The sequence below is a fragment of the Cryptomeria japonica genome, chromosome 10 (genome assembly GCF_030272615.1).
Source record: "Cryptomeria japonica chromosome 10, Sugi_1.0, whole genome shotgun sequence".
Lineage (NCBI taxonomy): Eukaryota > Viridiplantae > Streptophyta > Pinopsida > Cupressales > Cupressaceae > Cryptomeria > Cryptomeria japonica.
In genome coordinates this window covers 610,572,616-610,585,343 of record NC_081414.1, presented here as the reverse complement: position 1 = coordinate 610,585,343, position 12,728 = coordinate 610,572,616, and the positions used below count along the sequence as shown (strand labels likewise).

At 38.9% G+C, this 12,728-nt stretch overlaps 1 protein-coding gene across 11 annotated transcripts in view; it reads left to right on the top strand.

Annotated features, from left to right (window-relative positions):
• LOC131064821 (guanylate kinase 2, chloroplastic/mitochondrial) overlaps positions 1 to 12,728 on the top strand; it is a 113,784-nt gene that overhangs the window by 63,666 nt on the left and 37,390 nt on the right. For all 11 annotated transcript variants that reach the window (XM_057999102.2, XM_057999100.2, XM_057999099.2 and 8 more), the window contains one exon: positions 515 to 706. In XM_057999102.2, the coding sequence (XP_057855085.1) occupies positions 515 to 706 (192 nt within the window). The remainder of the gene's footprint in view (positions 1 to 514; positions 707 to 12,728) is intronic.

The following is a 12,728-nucleotide window of genomic DNA, read 5'->3' as shown; positions in this document are numbered from 1 at the left end:
TTAGTTCAGTCTCGTCGACTGCATTGGTCCATTGTTCACTTAGTTGACGCATTTTAGATGTGTGATTCTTGAAAAATGAAAACTGTTTTTTTTTTCTGTTTGAAATGAATGACATTTTATTTTGAAGTATATTAACTTTTCTTTATTTCTATTTCCTGTACACTTTGACTTACTGAATTGTTGCCAGAGTTGCACTATAAGACAGCTATTGTTTGAATATGAGCCAGGCTACTTGTCACATACAACTGCCTAGCATCTATCTAGCATGTTATCACTCAACTGTTCCATTATTTGGGCAAGCATATTTTTGGAATGCAAACAAATATTGTTTTGCCCTAATTATCCTTATGCTTTATTGTGATTTTTTTCTGTGATCAAAATCCTTGATCTGTGAGAAAATGTAGAGACGCATGGTTATTGATGGCTGAAAATTTTGTTCAACAATGGCTCTTTTGTAGTAGAAATGGATCTGTTTATGCTCCACTAGGTTTGATTGATCATTTCTCTTTCACAGAGACTGCAACAAGTGCGGACAGGAATTCACTTTGTAGTAACAGCTACAACTCGTGCAATGCGGCCAGGCGAAATCAATGGGAAGGATTACTACTTTGTTAGTAAAGATGAATTTCAATCAATGATTGACAAGAATGAACTGCTAGAGTATGCCCTAGTTTATGGGGATTATAAAGGCATTCCTAAGCAACAGGTACACTTTCTCTACATTTCAACTTTTTTAAACATTCTGTTAGGCAATTACAGGAATACCATTGCCTCATAGATGGATAGAAGAGATATGTTTGTGTTCTCATATCTTCCATCTTGCCAGAAATCTTGTTTTAATCACAGTTTGTTCATTTGATGCTTTGTTGTTTCTGAAGATGGTACTTGATGTGACTTCCACTACTTATGAAATTCATTTTACTTAATGATTGAACTTTTAGATTAAGGTGTCTTTGATTCTGAACTAGCAATTGTGGACTTGTCATTGAAAACTTAAGCAAAACTTTAGTTAGACACCACATTTGATAGACCATGAAATATGGCCTGAAAACTGATAGAATGCACTTCATTTCTTGTGAAAAACCAGATCTCTCTCTCTCCCTCACTCCCTCCCTCTCTTCCTCTCCCAGTTACACCCTTCCGCAAATTTTGCTGAACCAAAATTTCTCTCTTCCTTGTTGAAAGGTCTTCACTCAAACAAGGAGAACATGGCCACATCATTCAACCAGCTATCCCAGAGCCACTAATCTTTGAAGGAAGCCCTTATGCCAAAACCAGCAAAGAAGAGCTCCATGGTTCATGAAATACCATGCAAAAAGAATCATTACAGTCATCAGTATCCAAATTTTCTAGTGAAAAAGGAAAATTACTGCTGCCTTAGAATTGAATCATAACCAAAAATCTTGTTCACCTTGGAAGAAATATAGCAAATTCTTTACTACTGAGGGAAAGAACTGTAGTCTGGAAGTTTATGGGAGCCTTCCGAAAACCTAAAACTCTAGGGGCTTTGTAATGTTCCTTGTGGGATCTCGTCTAATTTGCAATTAATCAAGCCATTTATGCTTCTGGTTCTAATGGTCGTGATAGGAAATATATGATAGAAATATTGATATGTAAGACTTATACTAAGAATTACTTTAATTAGATTAGCAAGTGCTTAATTTGTGATCCTTCTATGAATGTGAAGTGTTCTAATAGACAGTAATATAATCTTCCTTATATAATAATTTCTGATGCAAATTCCAATATATTGTTCCAAGAGAAGACTATTCTGGATTCTGACATAGATTCCAACTTCCTGTCAAGAAGAGGGTCTGTGGTTATGTCTCAAAGCTACACAAGAGGTCTGATGATTTTATATGCAGGATGTGCCATGAGTATTATGCTGCACCTAGTTAATAATCGGTATAATAATATAATTTCTGATCTTTTATTGAACTGATTGATGTTACTGGATGATGTTTTATAACCATGCAAAGTGTGTAGATATGGAGTCTTAATGTCCGATTGCTCTTTCAGAATATCGTCCTTATGATCATGCGGTCCCTTGATGCTGTATTCAAATTATCCTTGCTTATGTGTCTAAAGCCTTGCAAAGGGTGGGTAAATACCCCCTTCACTTGGCTAGTCGATGGCTCTCTTGAGCGCTCTAAATCTGAATAATTATATAAAAAATGAAATTTTCACTGCTCATTGAATGGTGAAGCTGCCACTAATATATCTCCTCCATCGGTTGGAAAGGTATGTCTCTTTCCCAATGGACACTGACCTTGCAAGGTGGTGACTCCTCATGCAATGTCTTTTGCCTTTAAGTAATTAATGGTTGTTATTGTGATCGCCTCTTAACAAAGGTTATTAATAATACTTGTTATTGTAAGCATAATTCTTCTTAAAGCCATTTGCTCTCATTCTGATTTGGATCGCTACATTTTACCAACGAACCCTGTGCCTCTTCACTTTATTTGGGAATCTATCTTGTTAAGTAGTTTGTTCATCTCATAATTCGCTGATTGGGAAAAATACCCTGATGTGTAGAATTTGATTGAGGTAGAAAACCGATCAAGATGCAAAATGGCGAAGTCTTACTAGTAAGGCCATTTTCTATATATTGATATGTTAGTGTTTTGCTTCTTTCTATGTGCAATAGATACATTAAAGTGGGGTCATGACAAAGAATAATATTTAAATTAAGGTGTTTTCCTGTTTATTCATGGAAGGGATATTACAGGCTTGGATTCAAGAAAGTTGGAAGCAAACAAGAGCAACTGAGATTCTAATGATACCACATTGAAGAAAATAAGAGCAACAGGAGAGTACATCATCACATATGAAATAACAAAGAACTGAAGATTTCTAAACTATGCTTGGATCTATATGAATATAGAACTGGAAAACCTCTTCCAGACAGGTTCATGTTGGATGCTAAAAGAATAGAATGGGAGCAACTCTTGGAGTTGGAAATTACTCCCTTTAGAAGCAGAATTGTCATAAGCTTGGTCACCTAACAAGGTACACTCTCACCAAGGGATCTGTTGTGACCTTTTCCACACATCGCCCCATTGCAAATGGGGACCCTCTCTTTTCCTGCTTTCTAGGGTTTTGTTAGTGTCCTATGACCTTTTGCTGCAGTTTCACCAAGCCTTGTCCAGTTCAGAGCATTTCAAGCCCTAATGATTGAAAGTTAGTTTTTGCAAGTTATGTGATTCCGAAATGCGAACACCACCAGAGTGCTTAGAAAGGCCAAAGGATGAAGATCGCAATTGATTTGGACGAATTTGGACAACTTTCTATTTTTAGAAAGTTTGCTTTTTTGCTTTTTCCTATTTTTTAGGAAGTTTCGTTTTTGGCATTTTTAGCCCAATCCCCGGTATGGCTATTTTTAGAAAGTTTTCCCTATTTTTTAGGGATGTTTGCTTTTTGCTTTTTTGGGATGCAAACCTAGGGTTTACACTTGCACCACTGACTAGCTTCAATCGGAACTAAAAAATTCCAAGTTTTGACCTAAAAAAGCTAAATCCCTAGATTTTAGGCTTTTTGCTTTTTTCGGGAAGCGAACCTAGGGTTTACACTTGCACCATTGACCAGCTTCGATCGGAACTCAAAAATTCCAAGTTTTGACCTAAAAAAGCTAAATCCCTAGATTTTAGGCTTTTTGCTTTTTCGGGATGCGAACCTAGGGTTTACACTTACACCACTGACCAGCTTCGACCGAGACTCAAAAATTCCAAGTTTTGACCTAAAAAGCTAAATCCCTAGATTTTAGGGATCCCTGCTTTTTGTTTTTTCAGGATGCGAACCTAGGGTTTACACTTACACCACTGACTAGCTTCGACCGGAACTCAAAAATTCCAAGTTTTGAACTAAAAAGCTAAATCCCTAGATTTTAGGCTTTTTGCTTTTTCGGGATTGGAACCTAGGGTTTGCACTGATACCATTGACCTACTTCGATCGTGATCGAAAATTTTCAAGTTTTGACCCAAAAAGCTAAGTTCCTATATTTTAGGGGGTCATGGCACATTCAAAGGATAATCAGCTCGAAAAATCATCCTGATCCTCAAATGTCCTGAAATTTGGCCAAGTCTGGAATGTCATCCTGATCCTGAAATTTGACTAAGTCTGGAAAATTGGAGAATCCTCCAAAAACTAGATTTTGCATTATAAGTCCTAGAGACCTGAAACCACTCTCAAACATCCTGACAATATATATGAAATATAACTTAAAGTATAAGTTATACTTAAATGTTATATTTCATATATAGTCCGCCCTCTTGAGAGCCTTCAAAAGTCCGCCCTCTTGAAGAGAGAGCTCTAAACTCCGCCCCATGATGGAGAGGTGCTCAAAGTCCGCCATGTTTGAAGAGGTCTTCCAAAGTCCGCCCTCCTTGGTGGAAGCCTAAAAGTCCGCCTTGGTTGAGGTCACCCAGAAGTCCGCCCAAGGAGAACACCTTCCAAAACTCCGCCCAAGGTGTTGCTGAGTGAATGGTCCTGAAACTCCACCCTATCCTAGCAAAATGATGGTGACCTCCATAAAGTCCGCCACATAGAGGTTAAGTTAGAAGCCTGCTCTTGATGAAGAGTCACCAAAGTCCGCCGAAGGGAGACTCTCCAAAGTCCACCCAAACTTGTTGGTGAAGATGGTAAGGACATCAAAACTCTGCCCAAGCATGTCAAGTGGTGGTCATGCCTCTTAAAGTCTGCCCATGTTGGAGAAGTCTTCAAACTCCGCCCAAGATGCTAAGTCATGGAAGAAGAGCCATATGAAAAGTCCACCCTCTAGAGAGCTTCTAGAAGTCCGCCATGCTGGTTGAAGACCAGCAAAAGTCTGCCATGTTGAGGAAGATAGAACTCCGTCCTAGGCCTTCAAAGGTTGTAAAAGATGTCATAGAAGTCCGCCATATAGAGGTTAAGTCCAAGGTCCGTCTTGGTGGAGGTAGCATCAAAGTCCGCTATATGGAGACCTTCCTAAACTCCGCCATGCCTTGAAGAGGTAATAAAGTCCGCCTTGGTGGAAGTAACACCAAAGTCCGCCCTATCCAAGGAGATGATAGAGAGCTTCTAGAAGTCCGCCATGCTGGTTGAAGACCAACAAAAGTCTGCCATGTTGAGGAAGATAAAACTCCGTCCTAGGCCTTCAAAGGTTGTAGAAGAGCAGTCTTAAAACTCCGCCATACCTTAGGGTAGAGCCCAAAAGTCCGCCATGTAGAGGTTAAGTTGGGGAGGCCATGAAGGGAACCCTTCAAACTCCGCCCTATGACTTGGGGTCACATCAAGAAAGTCCGCCCTATGCCTTAGTAGCCCTTGGTGCTAAGCATAATGTTGAAGAGCCTTATGAAAACTCCGCCCTAGGCCTTGAAAAGGTTGTGAGAGAGGTTCAAGAAACTCCGCCCTCCAAGCAAGTTACCAGAGCTTCAAACTTCGCCCTAGTAGTCATCCTCCCAAAGTCCGCCTTGAAGAGGGAAAGGGAGGGTCTGCCTTGGTGGAGGTAGCATCAAAGTCGGCTATATGAAGACCTTCCTAAACTCCACCATGCCTTGAAGAGGTAATAAAGTCCGCCCAAGTTTGATGGATGTGAAGGTAAGCCTCCAAAAGTCCGCCTAAACATGAAAGTCAAGCAAAATCAATAAAAATGCAAGTGATGTCATGAAAATCCTTCAAGATTTCGAACCTTAAATTCAAACTAGAAAGTTTTCAAAAGGAGAATATTGGAAGATTAATAAATATTTCGAACTTATAGCCAAATTGGAAACTTTTGGAAGATATTTTCTCGAATTTGGAAACATGACAACACTTTCCTAAAGAATGAAGTTAAAATTGGAAACATGAGTTGGAAGATTTTAAGGGTTTCTGATTGAGGATTTAACTTTATTTACAAATACTTCGTTGTAAACTTCATTTCTGCACCAAGAAGTTCGAAAATATTAAGGAGAGCATAGTAAAATACTTTCAGTTTGGAGTTCATCTGTAGAAAGTTTTGGATATTGCTGGAAGTTGGATAAACCTTTTTGACAAAAGTTTCACAGATTTTTGGAGAAAGACAACCAGTATAAGGAAGAGTTATTGAATCGTTCTTGAATTTCCCGAGTGTTCTTGAGAAAATTCCAGCCTTACTTCCATCCATTCGAAGGTGAAATGGAATTCATGACGTAGATTTATGAATTTTCTGAGTATTTTTCAGAGTTTAAGAAATGATTTTTAGTAAATTTATTCGAATTTCTAGAGAATGAAAATCATTTTTTTGGCTAAGTATAAGGAATTTTTCGGAGTTATAACACTTGGTGTTGATTTACGATCACAACCACCCTTGAAGACTGAAGGGTTTTAAGGATGAAATTTCAGTTTTTATGGCTAAGTATGAAAATGAAATGAAATCTCCAAACACTTAGCCGTTCACAACCTCGATTTTCTTTAATCCATGATAGATTTCTAACTTGATTTCCTTTGGTTTTACAGGTCGCAGGAGGAAATAGAAGCGAGATTATCATAGAGATCGCAGCTGGAGTTTCAAGCCAAACGAAAGATTGAGGACAAGTTCACAGGCAAGGTTCATCCGGGCGTGAAGATAGCCAAAATTTGGCTAAGTATGGGAAATGTCTCACAAAGAAAATTCCAATTTCCTCAATTATGATGAAGGCATGTCAGGGTATCGAGAAGAAGGACATGATCACAACGAATGCCTGAACAACTTGATCCTATCATTTCATATTTGCAAGGGGTTATCTAGAGCTTTTACCCTCCTCCCACGCAACATAAATTGGCAACTGAAGGCAGGATCATCACAAAAAACACAAATGGAGTTTCGAGCCAAATTCAGAATTGAAGACGGGACCACGAGCAAGGTTCGTCCGAGTATAGAGAGGGCCAAAATTTGGCTAAGTATGAGAAAAACTTCACGAGGGGATTTCTTCTCCAAATTCGAGGCACTTGAAAGAATCTCAAGGCATCAAGAAATAAAAGTTCTCAGACTTGGTGAAAATATGGAAAAGTTAGATAAACTTCCAACTTCTTGAAGGATTTCATCTCCTAAAGGAATTAAAAAAGACAAGCTCCCAAGCAGAATCAAATGGCGACAAGAAGGAATCAAATTTCCAAACTTAGACGATTTCTTGACACAAATTGGAGAATTCAAGAAAGACATCCAACACGTTGAGGTGGCGCCTCGTCATTTTCCAACCAATCAGATCGCTCCAAGTCAGCATGTCCAGGTTCGATGAACCTGACTTATCCAGAAGCTTCTAGAAGGGCACACTTCACAATGCAACAACCTTCTATTTTCATTGATGGTTCATATTTAGCAAGAAGGACAAGTGTCCCAAATGTAATTGGTCGAGGGTAGTTAGTTTTGGGAAACCCTAATTAGGGTTTATAGTTTTCAATTTGGGCCCTTGATCACTGTTTGATCTCGGCCGTTCATTTATTCTTGAAAACTATATAAGGCTACCTCCTCTCATTTGGAGAGTGTGAGGTTTTTGATGTATTGTTGCTTAAGGTCATTTCCAGATAATATATTGCATGTGCGCTGCTTTGTAATCTCTATTATTTGAATGATTTGCATGGTTTCAATTGCCTCAACACTTAGTTAGGATTAATTTAGATTTGCTTTCATTGTTGTTAATTTGAATGAAGGATTTGATAAGTGTCAATTGATGGTGTATCTCCGCTCATACTTTTGGTAAATGGATGATTTCCATTCTACTGTGCAAAGTTAGTTTGAGCCCACCCCCTGTGCATCCCAACATCTCGATCATAAGCACAACCCATTCAAGATTGCACCGGCCTTGTGTAGTTGTCCCTAGTGTGGCGAAGCAAGGTTTGGTTTCTCGAGAGCACCCAGTCAATACTGTCTCCAGAATTCGTAGGATTAGATTAGCCTTCCGAAGCCCTATCTCTTTTCCCCTTTCTTTTGAAAGTCTAAATCCCAGAAAATTCCCCCAAAAAAAAGAAGAAGAGCCCAAAATTGCTAAATCCATCTAAGTCCAGCAGTTCAAGATAATTGTTAAATGTAAGTCTCCCTTGAAATTTCAGCACACACTACCCAAGAAGCTATTCCACTAAAGTCGCTTGTTTGCACATATAGACCTTGGAATCAGTAGTGATTTTTCAGGAGAGGATAGAATACCTTCGGGTATCCTATTCTAATGTTTGGTAGATGATAAAACAGACACCAACAGGATCCACGAATCATCATAACCAAAAAAGGCAAATCCAAGTCAAGGTCAATGAGACAATAGGAAGAATGTAACACTGCCAAAACCCGCAAAACAACAAATTAACTGGATGCAAACATCATTTTGTTGGGCAGTGATGGACATTATGAAGAGTCAGAATATAATAAAGAAACAGGAAAGCAAGAGATGATGCAGCTCAAGAAATATATCTCGTTCAGAAAAATGAGCTAAACCTGTAAGGCACCCACCAGAAAGAGATACTTTTCAAGGCACAAGAAGACAAGCAAAGGCAATGAACAAAGAACAAAAAGAGAATTGCAAAAGTAGCACCCCTCAATCTAATTTTAAGAAATCTCCAAAATAAGGAGAATAAAAAGTAAAACCTGATATGGAAAAAAAGGAAATTTGGACTCCTAAGCCAACAAGAACAAAGCTACAGAACACCTGGATATATAAGATCCAAAATACTCCGAATAATGTGTATAATCTCCTGGAATGTAAGGGTAATGAGGCATTCCCAACAAAAAGCATCTACTAGAGAAGAATATGATTGATGTCGACTGCTCCAAATGCATTTATACATGGGCACACACAAAAAAGAGAATAAATACATAACAGAAAAACTAGATAGGATCCTGTTATCCAATTGATGGGTTACATTCTCAATACAATGATTGAGGGAAAATTTGAGTAGACCAGAAAACAGATAAGTAGCAAATCAATCAGAGCCTCCAACTTGTGAAATATCTCACTTAGGGATTCTTATTTGGAATGCACAGATGTAACTATTCACACAAAATTTTCCAGATTTCACATGCACAGGCCAATAATCATTAAAAATACACAGCTTAGACAATAGAATATAATCTGAAGCGATGTAATATTTGAGTCTCAATACACACCAGAGGTTTCAGTTTATTGAATAGGATCACATAAACCCAGAGTTATGGATACCGCACATAAGTGATATACAGATTTAATTAGTATCTGAGACAGATTACAGTTCTTTAATAAGCCAAATACATACCAGAGACTCAGTTCGACTCAGTGGCTTAGCTTGATCAGCTGTGGCGCTATCCTGATGGCCTTCAATATTGATGTCAATCTACAGCTAGCCAGGTATGAGATATGACTGCGCCCAGATCAATGATTTCTGTAGATGCCCAACTGTGACACCGTCCTTGTTTTGCTGGTGTCTTTAAGTTTAGACACACAGCAAAGGAAGAATTTATAACCCCACAAACCTCTAAAACGATAGGTTGGCCTCCTGTGCCCGCCACTCTTGTCTGCAGCTGCCGTAGTTGTGCCTAGTTCTTGTGTCCTTATATGTCACTCTGCCAATCCAATCCTGCTGTATTTTTTTTGAATTCAGAGAGTGGAGAATGCACAATAATTAGATAGAAAAAGTGAAGGGCAGGGGTGTTGTCCTACCCAACAAGGATTTCTGAGGTGTCTGCTCAGAAATTGAAGCATTTGTTAAATGCAGTTCAACCAAAAAACTCCCATTCTTCTTCACATGAACCTGCCTTATTTATACCATTTATCTCCTTATGTCAGCCCAAGATTAAAAAGGCCCAGTGTACGCTAAGCAAGTCAACCCAGGCAAAAATTATTTAATAATTTTATTTATTAAGGTTTTTTTGTTGTTGAATCGATGAAGAAGAATCTCAACCCCTATTCAATTATTTATTTAAATTATTACAATACTTGGCAAATAAAGGGTTGTTAGTTAACACTGCCCACAATTAGATTGGTCAACCCAGCCTTAAATCGGGAACATCACAGTCCTCCCATCCAAGATGTTGTTTATCCTCAAGCAACTTCAAATTTGGATGCTCAACGATTTCCACACTTTCCAATGTTGCATTATCTGTATCCTCTTCAAAGACTACCTCTATATAGTGTATTTGTCCTGTCCCCAAACACCTCTACCCTGGTTGCCATGGATCTCTATATGTGGAACGTTTGTTCTTAGACACCCTACTTGGTTTGGCTTAGGAGGTAATTTTTTGGGAGGTAGTGTGCACTTTCGAAAAGGTTTTTTTTGATAGAATATGAGATGCTTGCTTGGAATAAAATCTGTCCTCAGTCATTGAATCTTCAAAATTTAGAGCTCTTTTGATGGCTTCTTGCAATGAGCTCGGGTCAAATGCCTTTACTAAACCTTTAAGTGGTTTGGCTAGGCCTTCCACAAAGAAGACTATGAGCTTTCTCTCCGTCACATCAGAAATCATCACCTCAAGCCTTTGAAATTCTGCTACATAGTGTTCCAGCTTACCCTCTTGCTTCAGCTGTGCTAACTCTCTAAAATGAGTTTTTGAACCCCTTCTATCAAACCTCTATGCCAATATTTGGCTGAAGTCTTCCAAAGTGGTGATTGAGTCATGCCCTTGGGTTACCATGCCATGATACCACCATTCGTGAGCCACTCCTTCAAGATGCAAGGTGGCAAATTTAAAAGCCTCTTCTTCAAACATTGGATTCAAGAAAAAATGTGTCTAATTTTTGCAACCAAGCCCTTCCTAAGGAGCTATTGGATTCATCAAAAGTAGGAGTGGTGATATTTCCCAAACGGTGTTGAATGTCTTTCCTCTCTTCATACCTTCTACTCCTACACCCATTCCTTGTTTTCATCTCATAAAATTCTGTGAAGGTCATGTCTCTGCGTATGGTGACACAAGGCATTGTATTCATCATGCCGCCTTGTCATCTCATCTTCCTGATCGGGTTGTTATTCCATTTTTCGTTTCATCGGGTGATTTAGATGCACCAATAGCCAGTATAATACCCTCCCAATCCCGTGCCACCCAACTTGCTCCCGACGGGCCTTGGTTGCCCTTTGATGCAACATCAAAGTTTATTTTGTACCAGCCTTCTTGCGGTTTAGACCACTCCACCATTTTTTCCTTTCCAATTCCTGAATGAACCCAAGCAGGCCCATTAACAAGCCGATATTTGATACCCGACCATGCTTGCTGGATCCAACTATTCTCAGTGAAAGGTGTTTTTCTTTGATCACATTGTGAGGCCACCACACTAACCAATTCTCCTGTAGATAAGTCAACTCTCTCACAGGTCCTATGAATGGGTTCACTTTTCTCTTGGAAAATCTGCCTATTCCTCTTTTTCCAAATCTCCCATATAACTGTTGATGGACATACCTGCAAAACACTTGAAAAGGTCGTTTTCTTGTCATCTTTATACCATCCTTGAAATAACTGCTTCAAAGTCTCGAGGAAGGGAGAGTGTCATCCCAATTTTCAAGTCACCATCCTCCAACATTTATTTGCTACCTCACAGTGCAGCAACATGTGGTCCACATTCTCTTCTTCTTGTTCACACATACACATTTAGAGAGGCCATTGAATCTGATCCCTTTCACCAGTTAATATCCTTCCTCTAATGGCCAACCATGCAAAAGTTCCCACTTATGGGAGGCAGTGTTCACCCCAACATAGACTTGTTGGCCAATCATCCACTGCAACTGCAGAGTCAAGAAGCTGATATACTATTTTCACTGAATACTTACCATCCTTTGCTCCACACCAAACAACTTTATCTTCCTCCCCAGTCAACAATATCTTCCTTTCCTTGAAAATGCCTTCCATTGTTACTTTTTGTTCCTCACTTAATCCCAGTCCTTCCACAGATTTCCACCTCCATTCCGTTCTTTCTTCAATAATCTCCCTCTCCATATAATCAATAACTCTTGTGCTCCATCTTTGTTTCAAAACTTGTTTCAAGTCCTCCAATCTGCGATTTTCCCCCAAAATTTGGAGACTGTCCCAAGAATCCTCCCAAAACTTTGCAGATTGACCATTGCCTAACTGCCAAGTTAAATGATCTATGATCACCGGTCTACAAGACACAATAAAGTTCCATATCGTCGATCCCTTTGATGGGTTCTGAATTGTGAAAATCCTTTCATTTGTGTTGTTATCAAGGTACTTTGCTTTTAAAATCTTCACCCACAGTTGATTGGGGTTAGACTACATACTCCAAATCAACTTTGCTCCCATTGCTTCATTCATGATTTGCCAGTTTCGCAGACCAGCCCCTCCAGCCTTCTTTGGCTCACATATCTTTTCCCATTTTAAAAGAGGGATTTTTCCTTAACATTTATTAATAATTTTATTTATTATTTATTTAATTAAAATACTGGCAGATAAAGGGGTGTTAGTTAACACTGCCCACAATTAGACTAGCCAACCCAGCCTTAAATCGGGGACATCACAACTTGCAATCCTAAGACCAAAGAGAGTACATTCCCATTTGAAAGCAGACAGCTTAGAGGTCATGCTATATATATATTTTTAAATTATTAGAATTAATGAGGATTAAAATTATAAAATGGAACCTCAGAGTTTTTGACACTATTTTCAGAACCGTTAGAACTGAAAAATGCAAAGCCTGATACCATTTACATGGAAAATGAGAGAACAAGGACTCATAGAAGAGATGACCAAAGAGGAACTAAAGGGAATATGAAATACTTGCAATGGCCTGATAAAGGGAAGAATTATTTTGGAAACAGAAAGGAAGGGAAAAATGGATGAGTGGAGA